The 19,891-nt window shown below is 33.5% G+C and overlaps 2 protein-coding genes across 3 annotated transcripts; one reads left to right on the plus strand and one right to left on the minus strand.

Moving 5' to 3' along the window:
• Positions 1-1,040: 1,040 nt before the first annotated feature.
• Positions 1,041-5,034, minus strand: LOC111695982 (uncharacterized). The gene is made up of 4 exons (XM_023465480.1): positions 4,504-5,034; positions 3,469-3,615; positions 2,403-2,517; positions 1,041-1,966 (listed from the first exon to the last, which is right to left on the minus strand). Exons 1-4 carry the CDS (start codon positions 5,032-5,034, stop codon positions 1,494-1,496), a joined length of 1,266 nt encoding a protein of 421 aa, XP_023321248.1. The 3' UTR covers positions 1,041-1,493.
• Positions 4,912-19,849, plus strand: LOC111695972 (perlucin-like protein). Of its 2 annotated transcripts, XM_023465468.1 has the most exons (9): positions 4,912-5,013; positions 11,584-11,655; positions 11,975-12,059; positions 13,316-13,380; positions 15,405-15,515; positions 16,640-16,726; positions 17,400-17,463; positions 18,685-18,814; positions 19,220-19,849. In XM_023465468.1, exons 4-9 carry the CDS (start codon positions 13,324-13,326, stop codon positions 19,278-19,280), a joined length of 510 nt encoding a protein of 169 aa, XP_023321236.1. In that variant the 5' UTR covers positions 4,912-5,013; positions 11,584-11,655; positions 11,975-12,059; positions 13,316-13,323; the 3' UTR covers positions 19,281-19,849. The 2 variants fall into 2 exon arrangements, with proteins under 2 accessions (XP_023321236.1, XP_023321235.1); XM_023465467.1 differs by lacking the exon at positions 4,912-5,013 and having other exon boundaries at positions 11,507-11,655.
• The last annotated feature ends 42 nt before the right edge of the window (positions 19,850-19,891 follow it).

The following is a 19,891-nucleotide window of genomic DNA, read 5'->3' on the forward strand; positions in this document are numbered from 1 at the left end:
CTCTGCAGTTCGTCCATGGGGGCCTAAAACTCCCATTTGAAAATTAGATTGCAAAAATCCAAGAACCAACAAAATTGAAACATTTTTTTTACTAAAAATTGTTTTTAATCCAATCCATTAAACAATTATATTTTACAATATGTTGACCAATAGTGTATTTCCCTGTAAATGAAAAATAAATTTACTCTAAAAACCATTTTTTTAAATTATGCTATTTTTTATGAAAAGCTAAAACTAAGATTTCGTATATTTTATTATATATTTCGGTGGTTTTTAAAAGAGATAAATAGCTCATTGTAATTGTTTGATTTAAAATTTTACATATCTTAGCTTATTATGTTAGCAATTAAATGTATAGGTTCATTAAATAATCTACACAATTTTCAAGAAACTCGGGTTTTCTGGCTGCAATACAATCTTAATCTTCGTTAGACCTGCATTTAATTCTTATATAAATTTATTTTAACAAAAAATATTGGTGGTTATTCTCGCATTCAGAAACAAGTTTAAATGAGAATATCGGTTCAATTTAAATTCGAAAAGATTCTGTTTTTATATTGGGTGAATAATCGATAATTTTCGACAAAATTTAAAAAAATGATTTTTGCTCGGATTTTACGCTTAAGAAATAATTGTGATAAAAAAAATTCAAAAATATATTTGGAACATTGAAAAATATCCACGAAACCAATTATTATTTCAAGAAAAAAAGAAACTTTTCCAAAATTTAATAAAAATTCATGAAGTAATGAACAAAAATCCGCAAAAATTTAGAGTGGAAATCCGCAGTAAACGTTATCAAATTATAACCTCATTATTATCTATATATACTTAGCTTGTCTGGGTGTCTGTCTGTTTGTTTATACCCAATAAAGGGCAACCTGGCTAAAACGAACGGGCCCAAAGTCCTTTTGGGACCTCAAGTGACCCCAGGAAAGGTTTATGGATGATCGAATTTTTAAAAATGTGCCTTTAACAAAAATCTACTTTTGAAAATTTTGAAAATCTACGAAATTTTTTTAAATCCGCAAATTTTTTGTTTTGTTTTATAATGTATACAAAGAGAATGTGTTCACAATTGAAATAGAAGATGGGCGCGAATCTCCCTAAAAGCCTGGTATCTTAAAATAGGTGAACAATCCCCTTTAAAGGGACTGTAAGCGTAATTTCAAGGTACCCCCCAATCCCATGCAAAGATGACTATGTCAGATTTACAACTGTAACATTGAAAACTTAGATATCATTGATTTTCTCTAAAATGTTTCTTTCTGTTTTCTCTGCATTCTTTGTCCTTAAGAAGCAATGGAAAAACTCAACGCAAAACACACTTTTCGAGAAAAACAACGATTTCTTTCACAATTTTGATCAGATTAAAGTTTCAAGGGTACCATTGCAAAACGGAAATTGTCATCTTTGCATGAAGGGTCACTTAAATCTTTGGTTACAGTCCCTTTAAATCCTAATGTTTAGAGGAGGACACATGGAATATAGCTTCAAGGTTCAATAGCGTAAGGTTGGGGACCAATCCTGAGAGAAACAGGAAAAGGAGAGAGTCTACAAACTTTGAAATTTTTCTTCAGATAAAACTCAAAATATTCGACTATTTGACTCTTCTGCGCAAAGTAGAAATTGATCAATGTAGCGAGAAGACTGAGCATTAAAGCCCCTGCTGGGAACTCGTGTTCTTTCTGTTGAAAAAATATGAGAACAAGAAGAGTTGTGAATATCATCAGTACACTGATAAGCAGTCCCTTCAGGTTGAACGCTTTCTTTGAAGGATTATTTCTCTCTGCCCAGGAGAGCTTTGCGCTGTGGTGTTTGTCTAGGTAGTAGTTGATGTACATGTTAGAGAGAAACATGATTAAGCTTGCAACCCCTGCATGTACAGCTAGTAGTACAGTGGAGGGACTTAATCCTTTGGAAACCTTTAGACCAGTCAAGTAAGCATTCATTGGTGTAACATAACCTAAACAAGAACTCTTAATTCGTTGCTTCACTCTTAAACCATGCAAAACCATACGCAAAAATCAATCAAGATTTTTCCAAATACTTCTTCATACCTATATCCTCTTAAATCTTTATATCTAGGACTACAGAAAAAATATGACTGGGTGGCCAAAGGTGGAGGCCTGGCGACAATTCAAATTAACCAAGTCGATGTGTAATTTTCGAATATAGGTTAAAAATTACCTATTAATTCTTTTTGTTTATTTTGTTTGAACTTTATAAACCGCGTGCTTTTAAACCAAATTTTATCCTAATGCCATTTTTTGTAATTAAAACTAACAAAAAGCGCTAAAATCTCAAAATATCTAAATCTCAAAATCTTTCTCCTATTTAAAATCAAAGAAGATATTCACGTTTTATAATAATTCTCATTTTTATTGTAACACTCTGTGTACCTGAACTGATGTGCAGGTACTGTAGTGTCAGGATTGGAGGAAGATAAAGAATACAGTTGAAAAAAACAACCCATTTGGCAGTTGACATCGGATCATAACCAAGAAACCGATCAAACTGAAAAAGCGAGTTTACAAAATCGTGATTTTTGTCCTAAATGTTCAATAGAGTAGCAACTTTGTTTAAACAATATCTATAGCTATCTAATGATAAACGTTGTTTAAAATATATCTATATTATCTAGTGATAAACTTTGTATCAAAATATATTTATAGCTATCTAGTGATAAACTTTGTATCAAATAAATGTCTACAGATATCTAGTGACAAGCTTTGTATCACAAATATATATAGCTATCTAGTGATAAACTTTGTATCAAATAAATGTCTACAGATATCTAGTGACAAGATCTATCGCTATCTAGTGATAAACTTTGTTACAAAAAAGATCTTTAGCTATCTTGTGACATACTTTGTTACAAAAAAGATCTATCGCTATCTAGTGATAAACTTTGTTACAAAAAAGATCTTTAGCTATCTAGTGACATACTTTGTGTCCAAAAAGATCTATTGCTATCTAGTGACAAACTTTATGTCCAAAAAGATCTTTAGCTATATTGTGACAAACTGTATATCCAAAAAGATCTAAAGCTTTCTTGACAAATCCATAAAAAAAAATCATTAACTTTGTCTCATGTCTTGTTTGGTGGGACACCCTGTCCATAAGATTAATTTTGCATTAAAACCTTTTTGAATTTTGCATCGTTCTGTATCATGGGAAATAACACATTAAGTCCCATAAAAGTATGAAAAAGGAAGGCGACTCATATGATCTTAAGTAACATAAAACACAGAATTATTAAGCAGTGCACAGGCGTTAACATTCCCATTCCACTTAATTAAACGAAACACCAACTACAATGATTGCTTTGATAAAGGTAGAGGAGTTATCCTTTTAGGGGACTCACTGGGCACTGTAGAGGAGTTATCCTTTTAGGGGACTCACTGGGCACTGTAGAGGAGTTATCCTTTTAGGGGACTCACTGACCACAGTAGGATAAAATTTTACCTTGATCACTGCTATCACTTTTAGTATCGCCATCTCAACTGCGAGCCCAACACTGATGAATCCAACAGCATCCATCATCAAGTTCAGGGACATCGCGACAAACATTGGAATATGGGAAATTACGGAGCAGTACATCATAAAACTTCCCTTAAAGTTAATGCAATATAGTGACGAAATAAAGTAATCCTCCATTTTAAACTTACATTTATGATTAAATACATTACCCTTTAAAACAATGCTGTCCTGTATCAGTCTTTAAAGAAATTAGTTTTTGGCTCAAATTCTAATTTTCTAATCCTTATCTTATATCGTTTATAGCTTTGCAGACCAAATTATGAATTCTTTACACAGATCAAATAATCTAAGCTTGAAATATCAAAGGTTTACACCCGCAGGTTGCAGGTTGCAAAGATATAGGGATTAGAAAATCTTAGCGTGTGGCAAAGAATATAAGTGTCTTTCAATTCTTTTAATAGATGCACAAAAAATTCTATTGCATTGAACGGGAAAATTACAGTAAGATGTATCGCACATTATTTCACCGCACACATACAGGGTGATCCAGGAAACATGACAGTTGGTAAATACTTTTGAATGTCGTCTTACATACACTGTATTAGATATTAAAGGCTGTTTGCAGTTTATTTTGTTTAAAATATCCTTTGCTAATATATATTAACTTTGAAGTTAATTTTACTATAAAAATACTCCTATATAATGTTTTAATATTGTCTTTGGTATTAAAGAACTTCAAAAATTATGGAAGAAGATATTCTAAACTATTTACTAACTGTTTCGGCGGAACAGCCTATATCTAATTGTAATTTTCCATTTGAATGTTATGGCCGGATGTATCTATTGGAGCAATAGCGTTTTTTTAGCAGTGTGTACGTTTGTAAAAACCGCTGTAAAAAAGGATATCTTCTTAAAAAATCATCGGGTAAAGTTTGACAGGGTTCTGTCGAAAATGGACATGTAAGTTTGTTTTGTAACTCGTCAGTAAATCCATGGGAAGTCCATTAAAGGAAGCCCTACCTGAAAGGTTAACAAAGCATTTGCGAGTTCTACGATGTAGTGACTGATGACAATGATGATATTTACTTGAATGTGAGGAACAGAGTTCTTGTAAGTTCTGACCATGTGTGCAAACACATTGCTTGAGAGAATCATTATTAGCTCCAAGAGGAACACGGCATATGATGGCGAAAATTCTGCTTTCTTCATCGGTGATTTTCCCCCCCTCAAATCTGCCTTTTTGACTGGATCAAACTGCGCTGTTTTACCGCTAGACGTCACGACTGGTTTTTCGAACAAAGGTATTGTGAAATTTCTCAAGAAATCTTGATTCTTCTTGTTTCCGAATCTTTCAAAAGCGTTGAACTTTTCTTTCAGAAATATTTCCTGAGTTACAAGATTTCTGTTTAAACTTCCATTATTGACTGGAGAATATTCCGGTTCTTCTTGACCTACCAAGATTTGTGGACTATCATGCACAGATCCTTCTGAAGAGCTTGGACCAAGTAGGATCAGTGCTAGCAAGGCAAGGTAACCACGGGTTTGCAACATTGCGTTTATTTGTCCTAATTCTTCTAATAGCTAAATATAACTAAACAAATATGTCTGATTTGAAAGCTCTCTCAAGTCTCTGCTCTCTGAGTAAAGCCCATTGAACAATAAAAAATATCAAAATTAAGCCTGGTGACGTGCATCCATAAAGTTTTCAAAATGTTAGACTTAAAAAGCAATTTCAAAATACCTTTTGATGTTTTTAATATTTTGTCATGTGGGAAAATCATTAAATTAAAAGTATCAAGTCTGATGAGGGGGGAAGGCAAACTTCCGTCCCGCAATTAATTCACAAACATAAACTTGTGGCAACGGAGGGGAGGAAGGCCAACCACATCAATCTCTAGTCCGAACCACATTCTCCTCATTTTCTCGTCCAAACCACCTAGGAATCCTCGTCCTTTGATTATTTTGTGTTAAAAAGTTTCCAATTCTTGAAGATAAAACTATTTTTTAAAAATCTGGCCAAGTTAGGGCATAAAATATGGATAGACTAAAGTATTGCAATGATTATATCATTTTGGAATCTTCAAATCCATGAGAATGATGTCAAACTTTATTTAGGTAAAACTTAAATCTCTTCTGCCTCCGTAATGGCTAACCTTCGTGATATGAAAAAATAGCAAAAGAGTCGGCATACATCTGCCTATAATTTTCCTCATGGAACCACCCGGAAAAATTCTATGGTTTTCACTAAAGTTAACAAAAAAGATTGAAGTTCTATAAACTTGGAATTATTTGCGGCATTCTACATCTGAAAATGCGCGTAAAAAAGGTGAACATTTTTAAAGACATTAAACTTGAAATCTTTAATTAAATTGAAGGCTGCGTGTTCATATCACGTCGGGGTCACCACTTTAGAAGTACATTTATTGCTTCTGTTTATATATACATGATAAATACGAGTGTGTAAAAGGAGAGGAAGTTGAGAAAGTCTTCTCCGGTTCCAGGATCCGACACAACTCTTTTGCGGATTTCATAATCCTCTTTCGGGGATTTCATATCCTCTACAAAAGATAGATAGATAGATAGATAAATAGAAAGATAGATTTAGATAATTTTTAACGAATTGCATTAAAAACTGTGTTATTTCTGGTACAAATTGATTTTTTCTCTTCTTATTTTTAGAGAAGAATGTACACAAAATTATATTGTAGGAGACAATCGGAAAACATTTTGTCGGAAGATATATGGGTGCGGCTAAGGAAGCGCTACGGGTGAGCGCGATGCCGCAAGTCCATGTTTGTGAGTAAATTGCGGGATGGAGGCTATACTGGTTCGGCTTGCCTTTCCCCCTTGTCTGTTAATAAGAAAGATAGACGACATTTGAGAGCTAATAATGCATTTATGCGCCCCCCTTGTAGGCTGTTTAATATCATATTTAATAATGAATTCAATTATGTAATTAAATTATTTTCAATGTTTTAACAATGCTAAAAAGTATGACACCCAGTAACTGTTTTCAGGATTTAAAGTAAAAAACAGCATTTTTTAATTTGCTCTTGATAATATACCAAATTCTTATAATATTCATGGCTCGTGTTTAAAAAATACTTTATAATGAACAACAATTAATTAGTAAATTAATTAAACATGTGCGCGAAGCGCAAACTTTTTTTTTCTCTTTCATGTAATTCTTTGTGTCTGTTAGTCTGCAAAATAATCCTAATATTCCGATATAATCCTTATTACATTTCTTGTTTTTCTTCTTGGATTGTCATGTTTTGTGTAAACTTATGATCTATGTATTGTGATACTCATACTCATATATACAAGTTTTTTTTCAGAGGATAAATTAAGAATGGCTGACTTTCTTCAAATCAAAAACGAGAAAATAGTTAGAAATTCTATGCGAAATGATGAGCGAAGCGCCAAAGTAAAGTTTTGGTATTTTTTTCTTAATTGGCAAAATTTGACAAAAGATGGTCCACAATCATGATCATGCTGGAGTCATGGGGGGAGGGGGCGAAACTCAGTTCGCCCCCCCCCCCTAATTGCGTCACTGCCTATCATAACACAGCATTGTCAAAACGTGAAACCAAACGTAAAACCAAACGCGAAACCAAACATGAAACCAAACATGAAACCAAACATGTGTGACATTTTTTGTCACATATGTTTCTCTAAAAAATTGTTAAACACCTTCAAATTTTTACATCCTGATATCTAGATGTTAAAATTACTGTCTTGGCATAGCAACGAAAAATACAGTTTGGACTTTATTATGCATTTCAACATACTCCCAGACCCAGACGTCTATATCTTTGTAACCTAGACTTTCTATCTAAAGTTCAACTTAGTAAACTAGGCTGCGCGCCAGACCAATCCTTTACTAGTTTATTCTAAAACATCCAATAGAATCATGAAACTTTTTGTATCGACCAATAACAGACCAATATTTGATGTACAATCGTTTATGTATCCAATGAAATAATGTATGTCAAGGAATTTTATTATCTATAGTATGTTATCCTTTATAAATTTGTGCGCAAGTGCAACCCCTTGTGATTTCTTTGGTATAAAAGCTTTGTAAACTTTGTATATTGTCACTCTATTCTCTACCTTTGTGAAAAATATTCTGACAGATAAAAGTAAGTCATTTAATATAGTTTTAACTTATAGAGTCTATAGTCGGAAATCGTCCATCTTTGGGAGTGTTGTAAAAAGGAATGTTACAGCATTGCAAATCAAATCTCTAGAAACATACCCTGGGAATATTAGCGAAAAATCAGAGTTTTTAAGCTCTCCGCATTGCTTAAGCTTTGCGTTGCTATTGTCTTTACTAAGACAGTTTTTGGGAAAAGTTTCAGAGTAACAACATATAGACATTTTAACCTAAAACATTCATATTTACATCACTCTAGAATTTGGATTTTTTCTGATTATATAAGATATATTAAAGCTTCATTTCTAGTAAAAAATATCACACCTAAAAAGCCCAGTTTTGTGGCAAAATAAAGAACTTTAAAACCTAGAAATTGTAGCACATGAAACCAAACATAAAAGCAAACGGGAAACCAAACATGAAACCAAACATGAAACTAAACATGAAACCAAAAATGAAACCAAACATGAAACCAAACATGAAACCAAACATGAAACCAAACAAGAAACCACACGCGAAACCAAACATGAAACCAAACATGAAACCAAACATGAAACTAAACATGAAACCAAACATGAAACCAAACACAATACTAAACTAAAAACAAAAATAATACCAATTGGAAGTAAAAACAAATATAAAGTTTGAAGAGGTCGAATGTCGTCTTATTTGACAGGGCCTCAGGATTATTAGAGTAGAGCCCAAGGGCTTTTCAAAAGTGTATCAAATGTTATAGATTTGTATCACAATAAGGACATAGAAGGAGGTTCCTGGGGAACCTCCCAAACTATTTTGGGTAAACCAGACGTCAGCCTGAATAGTGTTAAAGAATACAATAGGGAATAATTCAATCAATAGAAAGTAATAATTTAACACAATCGTCTCTGAAGTCTCATCCTATGACGTGGGTAACCCCGTAGATTCTAAATATGAAGTATTCAACTTCAAAAAGTGTAAATGACTACAAAAATCTCTCATTCATTTTTATGATAACCCCCAGGATAGATGTCTGAATCCCTTCAGTGGAGTTATGAACCCCAGGATAGATATCTGAATCCCTTCAGTGGAGTTATGAACCCCAGGATAGATATCTGAATCCCTTCTGAATCAATCCAGTGGGATTATAAACTCCAGGATAGATATCTGAACCTCTTCAGTGGAGTTATGAACCCCAGGATAGATATCTGAATCCCTTCAGTGGAGTTATGAACCCCAGGATAGATATCTGAATCCCTTCAGTGGAGTTATAACCCCGGCCCAGGATAGATATCTGAATCAATCCAGTGGGATTATAAACTCCAGGATAGATATCTGAACCTCTCCAGTGGAGTTATAAACCCCAGGATAGATATCTGAATCCCTCCAGTGCAGTGGGATTATAAACCCCAGGATAAACAAAGGGTGTCCCACGAAACATGAGAACAGCAAGACGACTTAAAGTCGTCTTTGATATTTGAATTTATTTGTGACATTTAGTCTTCTATCTACTTTAACATGTATGATTCTTGAAACAATTATCACATAATTCTCCTAGCCCTGGCATTTCCAAAAATTGGTCTGCGTTTTTTTGTGCTTTCAATATTACCGGAGATATAAAGAGTTTGGTTCAGATTTCAATTTTGTTAAATAAAAGCAAAATTGTCGAAATCTGAACGAAATTGTTCATATCTCGGGCAATATTGAAAGCAAAAAACATATAATAGAGACGGATACGTAGAAGATCATACCCTAGGTGACAGTAGGCCGGATGACAAATACAACTCATATCATGGAAATAACTACAAGGAAGAAAATAGAAGTAGATACACCAAGAGAAGAATGTCACCAGATTTTACGTCGCGTCGTCACAAAAAATGCAGACCACATTTTGGAAATGGCAGGACTAGGGGAATTTTGTGATTATTATCTCTAGAAATTTACTCCTAAAATTAGGTTGACAAATAAATGCAGCAAATTTTATAAAAAATCAAGACGATATTCAAGTCGTCTTGCATACTGTCATGTTTCGTGGGACACCCTGTATCTGAATCAATCCAGTGGGATTATAACCCCCAGGATAGATATCTGAATCAATCCAGTGAGATTATAACCCCCAGGATAGATATCTGAATTCCTCCAGTGGAGTTATAAACCCCAGGATAGCTGAATCAATCCAGTGGGATTATATACCCTAAGGAAGGAAATCTGAATCCCTCCAGTGGGATTATAAACCCCGGGATGTATACCTAAATCATTCCAGTGTTATTATAAACCTTAAGGATGTAAATCTAAATCCCTCCACTGTGATTATAACCCCCAAGGATGGATATCTGAATCATTTCAGTGGGATTATATAAACCCCAAGGATGGATATCTAAATCCCTCCAGTGAAGTTATACACACCATGGAGGATTGATATCTGAATCCCTCCAGTGGAATTATAAACCCCCAGGATGGATATTTGAATCCCTCCACTGTGATTATAACCCCCAAGGATGGATATCTGAATCATTTCAGTGGGATTATATAAACCCCAAGGATGGATATCTAAATCCCTCCTGTGGCGTTAAACACCCCATGGATGGATATCTGAATCCCTCCAGTGGAATTATAAACCCCCAGGATGGATATCTGAATCCCTCCATTTGGATTAAAACACCCTAAACAGATATCTGAATCCCTCTAGTGGCAATATGAATCTCTTATATTAATATCTGAATCCCTTCAATGGGATTATAAACCCCCTGAATGGATATCTGAATTCCTTCAGTGGGATTATAAACCCTAAGGATGGATATTTGACTCCCTTCAGTGGGATTATAAACCCCCTCAATGGATATTTGAATACTTTCAGTGGGATTATAAACCCCCTGAACGGATATCTGAATTCCTCCAGTGGAATTATAAACCCAAAGGATGGATATATAAATCCCTCCAGTGTGATTAGTAACCGCCTGAATGGAAATCTGAATCCCTTCAGTGTGATTATGAATCCCCTATATTAATATCTGTATTCGTCTTGTGGGATTATAATCCCCTTATATGGATATATCAATCCCTCCAATGGGATTTTAAACCCCCTAGATGGATATATAAATCGCTCAAGTGGGATTATAAACTGCATAGATGGATATTTGTGGGATTATGCACCGCATAGATGAATATCTGAATCCCTCCAGTGGGATTATAAACCGCATAGATGGATATCTGAATCTCTCCAGTGGGATTATCTACCGCATGCATGGATATCGGAATCTCTCAGTGTTGTTATGAACCCCATTGATGGATATCTGAATCATTCTATTGGGATTGTGAACCTCAATCCCTTCAGTGGGATTATGAACCCCCCTAGATGGATATCTGAATCCCTCTATTGGGACTAAAAACCCCTAGGTGGATACAAAGTCCCTGCAGTGGAATTACAATACTTATGGAAAGATATCTGAATCCCTCCGGTGGGATTTTAAAGCCCCATGGAGACTATCTGAGTCCCTCCAGTGCAGTGGAATGTAAATCAATTTGTGTATAGTTTCAAATCTTTAATAGAGAAGATTCAACCCCCTGCAATGATTTTAAAGCCCCATGGAGACTATCTGAATCCCTCCAGTGCAGTGGAATGTAAATCAAATTGTGTATAGTTTCAAATCTTTAATAGAGAAGAGAAGATTCGACCCCCTGCAATGAAAATAAAATCCCTGTGCTAGTCACCATGTCTTCTTACTAACTTCTTTAACGCCGTTATAAACTAGATATTCTCTAAACATATTCGTAGTAAAAAAGCAACATGATCCAGAATCAAATGTCCATGTGCAATACAAATACAATAAGATGTGAAATACGAAAACAAGTATATTATACTGGGTTACTAAGGCATTACACATATTTCAACCTACTGATTCCCAAGTTTCAAGAGTTTTCCGTCATTAAAATTTCATTCTTTAATCATGTATTAATCATGTTTTAAGACTGCATGGAACCCTTGTTGCCAAGCTCCTGCAATTCCCCCACCCCCTTCTTCCTTCTTCCTACATCTGCAGGTAATTGGAAGATGGGGGGAGGGGATGTACAGACTGGACAAGAAATCAAAGAACGAAGAAACGTTGAGAGGAGGGGTATATTGGTTTGTAAGATGGGAGGAGTGGGTTCACTGCAGCTTCAAAGATGGTTTTGTTGTTGTTATTCGAAAGATCTTAATTATTGAGAGCATTTATTATGTAGAGTGGAGGGGGGGCTGTAGCTTTACCATTGCCTACAGATATAAAGCAGTGCATTGGGGTGGTGGTGGGGGGGGGGGGTTGCTACCATTACCTACAGGATATAAAGCAGTACATTGGGGTTGATTTGTCAGTTTTCCAGGAACGTTCCTTGAAGAGAACCGAACACTTCACAAGTCACTATTATATTCTTCTTACAGCTTACTACTAAACTTTTCAACTATTAGGTAACCATATATGTATTTTTTATCAAGGGTTAAAGTATCTAAATTTAGAACTGACACGGATCTTGGATTTTTTAGGTTCCCAGGCACTTAATTTTGATCCATCTGAAATATCATAGCCAAAGGGTCTCTTGTTGTAATTTAATTTGAAAAGGGACATGCCTGATTCACAACATGCCTTTATCCTTTATCTGATAAATAATGAAGTCAAGTTGTTCTTAATGTTTAATTTTTATGGAACAGAGAAGCTACAACTGATAATAATCAATTTACAAAAGGAATATGATTGATATTTGATGCGTTCTTGATTATACAAAGCCTGTATGGGTATCTCTGTTAACCTGACATGCCACTCTTTAACTTTAATATAATATCCGTGTACTGATTTAGTGAATCAGGAACAAAATTAGGCTAATTTTAAAGATATTCCAATAAGGACTAGAATTATCAGATTATTTCTTTGGTTATAGATTATATAAATTATGTCATTATATTTTGCGATAAAACTCAGTTTTCTTTTAATGGAACTTAACACTAATAAACTTAAAGTTGATCTAAAATTATAATTAATTGATTTAAAATCAAATTTGTGACTACTGTTCTGATTTTGAATTTTGATGCCTCACCCTTTGGCATTTTTTACCCCCCCCCCCCTCCTGGTTCTTAAATTGCTTTTATTTTATTCAAAGTCTACATGTCCCCTCTGTAGTCCTTTGTTTTCCCAATCCAAGAACTATGTATTATAATGGAACCCACTGTTCAAAGTTATACTCTGTGAAGTCCTGGGTAGTCTCATGAAGACAATAATTTAAGTCCTTTCTTCATCTTTATTTTTTCCAGCCCTCCTTCCCTACTTTAGTTTTATGATGCCCCCCCCCCCAAGTTGCCAGAAACTCTTATGATGCATAAAGCTATTAATTTTTAATAAGTTAAATTTGAAAATAAACTGCACGAAGCGCCAAGAAAATTTAAACAACCTTTCAGATGGGACAAGCTCATCTTTTACCTATACTACACTATATATGTTAACTATGTTAACCTATGCCCAAAAAATCACAAGAGGAGCGGCAGCCCCCCCCCCCTTGGCAGAATGCTAAGGGGGGTCAAGGGGACTACTGCCCCCCCCCCACCTTTGTACGCTACCGTTTATTAAATGTAAACAACCAGACCTTTATGACCAAAACAAATAAGTAAAGATGCTGGTTAGTTTAACTTGAATTTCATGGGTATCATCTTTAATATAAAAATCTATGTTTTAGGATAAAACATGGCGCGGTTCATTCCTATTCTCTTCCTAATATCTCAGGCGTTTGGGCACAGCTTGGAATGAAGATGCAAACAAACATTAAAAAAATTTAAAAATTAAATTAAAAAATTACATCAATTCTTTTAATGGATGGATTTGAGATAGATTGCATCAAATGACTAGAGATAGGGTTACTCACAAAAGATAAGACTTTAATGCCAACCAACATCGTTAAATATGACTATGGAAGATTTTTTTGGTTTCCTGAATTATAATCTTTATAAAATATAAGAAGAACATTTTTTTACGGCGGGATGGAACAAAAATGTCAGAGAAAAAGACTATATTTAAATTTTGTGCAGTCGTCTCTGAAGTCTCATCCTTTCTATAGGTATATAACTATATAATTATATGCGTTAAAAACGTATTAACAAACTTATTTTTTGAATCATGTTTAAAGGGAGTGACCGGCTATGTACGGTAGTTGAACTGAGGACGCAGTGTTGTGGAAAACTTCTTTAGGATTCATTTGAGACATATTTCACTTTTTAAAAAACCGTAAATCCTGAGTTTGAGCGCAAATTCGACGTTCAAAACTCCTGATTTGGAGGTGGATACGCTTTCAGAATTAGTTTTTTTTAAATTATTAATTAAAGACGACATAAAATGTAAAAATATTCTATAATGAACTACAGACGATATGTTTAGGAACATTTTGAGAAAATAAAAATTAATCTTATCACCGAAAATAAAGTAATCTTGTTCAATTATTAGTTTCTATTATCTCATTATTCTAGTTTTTCGTTATTCACAAAGATGTTCGCAGATTTTCTATAATTATTATTGAAAAGACGACATTTAAAGAATTTGAAGAAATCTGCGAATAAATTCAAAGAAAATTAGAAATCCAAAATAATAATGAAAACGAAATAATCGATTTTAGCATTGATTTATTGACAAATTTCTTTTGTGAAATATGTTCCTAGCCATCTAATTAGATTACTGTATAAATTTTACTTTAATTTTCGTTGTCGTTATTTAATAATTAAAAAAAAACTAATTCTGAAAGGGTATCCACTCCCAAATCAGGAGTTTTGAACGTCGAATTTGCGCTCAAACTCAGGATTTACAGATCTTTAAAAAGTGTAATATGTCTCAAATGAATCCTAAAGAAGTTTTCGACAACACTGCATACTCAGTTCAATTACCTTACATAGCCGGTCACTCCCTTTAATCTAAATGATAATTCACAAAAATCAATTGCTTTCCATTGCTGAGGTTTCTTTATTGATGTAAAGAGGTGGAAATCCATTTAACTCGTAAATCTAATAAATCTGATATTTTCGGACTAATTGATTCAAAACCCTGGCATTCAAGGTGTCTTTTTATTTCACAACAATTCTAGGAATCTTATCTTTAGATATACAATAAATATAAAGTTCAAAGTTGTAATGTCTGCTTGTCTGTCTATTGGTTTGTTTGTTTGTCCGATCATAACTCAGGAACCCGTAGACCGATTCGTCTCAAATTTATATTGGGGAACGCGGGAGAGCCACGGGAATGTTCTTAGCTTAAGAGTGTTTCGACTTTTATCGGGAAAAATGTCTAAAATCGGGTAAACGGCGGGAGTAACTATGAGTAACATGGGCAACGCTGGGTTCCCAAGCTAGTGTTTGATAAGATTTACTCTCAAGACAATGTCCTCACTCCTCATATCGTATAAAATATCAATGACGTCATACAGTATACTTGAGATATTTGTTAATATTAATCAAAATATAAAATATTAAATGATTTATCAAAAATGTCAGTATATCATGTATCAACTGTAATGTTTTCTGTCATTTTGTGCATTAAAAAGTATCAGAAGTATGATTACACTATCAAGTTGCAAAGATATAGGGATTAGAAAATTTGCGTGTGTGGCAAAGATTCAATTTCTCGCATTCTATTCTAAAACTGTAACAATGTTTTAGTTTGTCGTAATGCTGTTGGTTGCTTTTAAAATTAAAACATCTGGATCATTTTAATAGTTTTAAAAAGGTAAATTTTTCAAAAATTGCTACTTTTTTGTTTGTTTACATTTCCCCCGTCTCCTGCAGTACACTCAGTGTCCTCCCGGATGGATATCAATGTCTCCATCTCTGGGTTGTCTTCTCTACCATACCGAGGCTTGTGGAGGGGTTCAAGGGGGAGGTTGTGACTGGATACAGGTATTATCAAGGGTTCAAGGGGGAGGTTGTGACTGGATATATACAGGTATTATCAAGGGTTCATGGGGGAGGTTGTGACTGGATACAGGTATTATCAAGGATTCAAGGGTAGGTTGTGACTGGATACAGGTATTATCAAGGATTCAAGGGTAGGTTGTGACTGGATACAGGTATTATCAAGGGTTCAAGGAGGAGGTTGTGACTGGATACAGGTATTATCAAGGGTTCAAATGGGGAGGACTGGATACAGGTATTATCAAGGATTCAAGGGTAGGTTGTGACTGGATACAGGTATTATCAAGGGTTCAAGGGGGAGGTTGTGACTGGATATATACAGGTATTATCAAGGGTTCAAGGGGGAGGTTGTGACTGGATATATACAGGTATTATCAAGGGTTCAAGGGGGAGGTTNGAGAACTGTGCTGCTATGTCCGGGGGGGTTGTGACTGTCATATCCCTTTTTTAAGGCATTCTTTCTTACATTACACAGTCACACTCTGTTGCTAAAGGAACTGAGTTTTTGCCACAAACTCAAATGTTCTCATCCCTATATCTTTGTGACCGGATGGTGTAAATCTTTGATATTTTAAACTTAAACTTTTTGATCTAACAGAATTTATAGTTTGAAATATCAAAGGTCTACAACATAGTGTTGCAAATATATAGGCATTAATATATTATAATTTGTTGCAAAAACTCAATTCCTTTAGTATCGTAAAAACTATATACTTATTTTTTTTCTCACAATATTAAGACTTTTTTGATACACATATTTCTGATGTTATGTTGATATTTCTGATTTGGTACAGACCGATCTCATAATCCATAATCCATAATCCATAATCCTCATAATCAGAAAAATCTAGATACATAATTCAATATTTATAATTTCAGAGCTCATATATTCCTTTTTAGGCATTTTTTTATATACACAGTACACACCCCTGATATTATGTTGATATTGAATACTCCATCAATACTATATTAATAATTTCGATGTAGGATAATCATTGCAACTCTTTTTTTTTCAAAATTCTTTTTAAATTTTTTAAACTGTAATATTTATATATTGATTTTATAGTTTTTGTAGTTTCACAATCTCTTTAATCAGTATGTTTATACAGGCTACAGAATCTTGTCAGAGTATCGGAGCTTGGTTGGTTGAAATTCATTCAGGAGATGAACAGAACTTTATTGTTACCATGGCAAAGGTTGGTATACAGTGAGACCTAATAAACTGTGGAATATGAAGAAAACATTTAATTATCTGACGTATATATATTTAATTCATGTTGTTATAAAGCCAGTGAATTGAAAATTAACTTACTAAGTGTACCTTACTTAATTGTCGTGAATGACTATTTAAAATCATAACGTTGATCCAACAGTCGTCTTTAAATTCCACAGTTTTCTGGGTCTCACTTTATTAGTTTTACAAACATAACATAAAAGATTTCATTTTAAAAATTCCTTCGTTCTTTATAATATAATATAATATTAATTTTTATTGTGACAAAATATTATTTGATTAAATTAAATCTTCTTTCACGAAGCCTTTTTGGAAATATATCATTGTCTTTGAAACTGAATGTGAAGATAAGTATTTTTGAACACAGGTCTAATTAGAACCCATATGTTAAATAATTTACACCCCTGGTCCTAACATCAACCAAATATCCTGTACAAGCCATGTAAAGGTATTGAGTCTTTGCCACAATTTCTGATTTTCTAATCCCTATATCTTTGAAACCCAATTTTATATTTCAAACTATGAATCTGTTAGATCAAATAATCTAAGTTTGAAACATTAAAGGTTTACGCCATCAGGTTGCTAAGAAATAAGAATTAGAAAATTTGATCAAAAACTCATCTCCTTTATTTAAGGCTCTTGAATTGATCCACGGCCCCCTGGATTGGTGGATTGGATTAAATGATCTAGGAAATGAAGGTAAAAACTCAAATAATTATTTTGACCGTTTTTAGGCCAGTGTCCGAATTTAATGAATTTAAGCCGCTTCTAAAATCCCCCAAAAACCGGTTTCAGTTGAGCGCCGGCTTAAATCTTGAAAAATTTAATACAAATTTAAGTGGAACCAACAAAATTTGAGCCGCGGCTTAAATTCTTTAAATTCGGCCTCAGAAATAATAAACACAGAAAATGAGTTGAACAAAGCACTGCTGATTGAACCACTTCAACCTGGTTTAACTTATTCTCGTTATTAATTAAATCCGATCAATGCAGTTCAATAATCCTCAATAAAAGGTGTTAAACAATTTTTAGATTTTCTACTATATATGTTAGATGAAAATTATATATATATATACACATATATATATAATTAATTTATTATTCAATCAAAAAAAACATATATATAAATATACATATGTTAGATGAAAATTATTTATAAATATATGTTAGCATGAAAATTATATATATATATATATATATATATCGTCTAATTATTATTTAATCAAAAACCTTTATGTATATATATATATTAGATGAAAATTATTTACAAATATATGTTAGATGAAATTGTGGATCTTTAAGATTAAAAATTGAATTGACAAACTTCATTAAATTTCAAAAATACCATTTAGCGGAATTTTCTTAATTTGCGTTTTAAAGATTTCTATTTTTGAATATTAAATAAAGAAGAGCCTAAAAATGTGAAAATTATTCATTATAATTGAAATTTTCAAATGTAATTTTTTGTAACTTCAATAGCAAAAGACTTTAAACCAAAAGTAGCAATTTATCAATAATTTAAGTTTGTTGTTTCTGACGAGTCCTTTATATTTAGCCTACGTCATTAACAAATTTATATACAGAAAGTAGTAATCTTCATTTGTACTCTTTGATTTTATGTTTGATCATAGCTTATAACCACCTTGACAGTTTTGACTCAAGTTTTAGTTTAGGAACTCGGCAGAACCACGGGAACGGTCTTAGTTCTAATTTAATTTGGGTTGACTTTCAAAGAGAAAGTTTTCAGGCAAAGCTGGATTCCCAATTTTTGTTGTTTTTATTATAAAAATGTTTAACTATGAAAACTAAAACTTTTACTGAACAACGGAACGGGTTCAATTTCATTAGACAATGTCGCCTTTGTTTAAAATAAATATCGCATTTTTGGTAAAATTGAAAATAGAGAAAATTTTTCTTCAGGAAATTGGTTGTGGCAGCACTCTAGATCCAACCTAACCTCAGGAAAGTTCTCCTCCTGGGGGTTAGGAGAACCTAATGGAACCTATCTAGAGAACTGTGCTGCTATGTCCTATGGAAGTTTAAACTATAGGTAACCTTTTTATTTGGGAAAAAAAAAACAAAGTAATTATACAAATATACAGAAGAGGTGAGTAGGAAGACAGTAACTGTAATTTTAAGACAAAAAAGGGGGATGTCGTCGTATTTTATGTGAGCCTCCATTTAAAGAGGGGTATGCGGACCATTGCCCAATTCACAAAGGTAGCAATATAACCTCAATCTAATTAATAATTTGGAGGATAGCGTCTTTTTTTTTCTTGAAAAGTGTTTTAATCTGATAACATCTCTGTGGATATTGAAGCAAGACATGCTCAAGCCACGTTTGTACTTTATTGCTTTGTGTAATTATACAATACATTTTTACGTGCTTTTTTATATCTAAGATTGGGATTTATATTTTTAATTGATAAAATTTACAATTATTCTTTATTTATAGATGGAGTGATCTGGGTTGCGGGAAACGAGCTAGAACTTTTCCTATCTGTCAGAAGTTTTAGAACTTTTCCTATCTGTCAGAATTTTTAGAACTTTTCCTATCCGTCAGAAGTTTTAGAACTTTTCCTATCTGTCAGAAGTTTTTGAACTTTTCCTATCTGTCAGAAGTTTTTGAACTTTTCCTATCTGTCAGAAGTTTTAGAACGATTCTTCATTTTCTATAGAATTTTTAGAACTTTTCCTATCTGTCAGAAGATTTAGAACGATTCTTAATTTTCTATAGAAGTTTTGGACAGAATAGAAGTTTTAGTCTGATTTTTTCTTTTTCCATTGAAGTTAACAAGTTTGTCCTCTACCCTAGAAGTTTAACACTGACTATCCAGGGACTATCCTGGAACTATCCTGGGACTATCCTGGGACTATCCTGGGACTATCCTGGGACTATCCTGGGACTATCCTGGGACTATCCTGGGACTATCCTGGGACTATCCGGGACTATCCTGGGACTATCCTGGGACTATCCTGAGACTAAATTAAATGATTAACAAGAAATCTTCCATTATCTTCTTTTATTAAATGTTTAATATCATTGTAAATATAGAAATCTATAAATAAATCCAATTTTGTTTTATTTTCATACTTTTCTCATTAATCGATTTAAAAAAGAGTGGCG

Source organism: Eurytemora carolleeae, unplaced genomic scaffold (assembly GCF_000591075.1).
Source record: "Eurytemora carolleeae unplaced genomic scaffold, Eaff_2.0 scaffold171, whole genome shotgun sequence".
Lineage (NCBI taxonomy): Eukaryota > Metazoa > Arthropoda > Copepoda > Calanoida > Temoridae > Eurytemora > Eurytemora carolleeae.

Excerpts from the sequence above, each read along its gene's own strand:
- LOC111695972 (XM_023465468.1), top strand. The coding sequence starts at position 13,324 with ATGGCGCGGTTCATTCCTATTCTCTTCCTAATATCTCAGGCGTTTGGG. Across the intron at positions 13,381-15,404 it reads AGGCGTTTGGGCACAGCTTG|TACACTCAGTGTCCTCCCGG; the intron begins GAATGAAGATGC and ends CGTCTCCTGCAG. Across the intron at positions 16,727-17,399 it reads TTATTGTTACCATGGCAAAG|GCTCTTGAATTGATCCACGG; the intron begins GTTGGTATACAG and ends CCTTTATTTAAG.
- LOC111695982 (XM_023465480.1), bottom strand. The coding sequence starts at position 5,034 with ATGTTGCAAACCCGTGGTTACCTTGCCTTGCTAGCACTGATCCTACTT. Across the intron at positions 3,616-4,503 it reads ATGCTTTGTTAACCTTTCAG|GGAAGTTTTATGATGTACTG; the intron begins GTAGGGCTTCCT and ends ATTAACTTTAAG. Across the intron at positions 1,967-2,402 it reads GTACCTGCACATCAGTTCAG|GTTATGTTACACCAATGAAT; the intron begins GTACACAGAGTG and ends GTTCTTGTTTAG.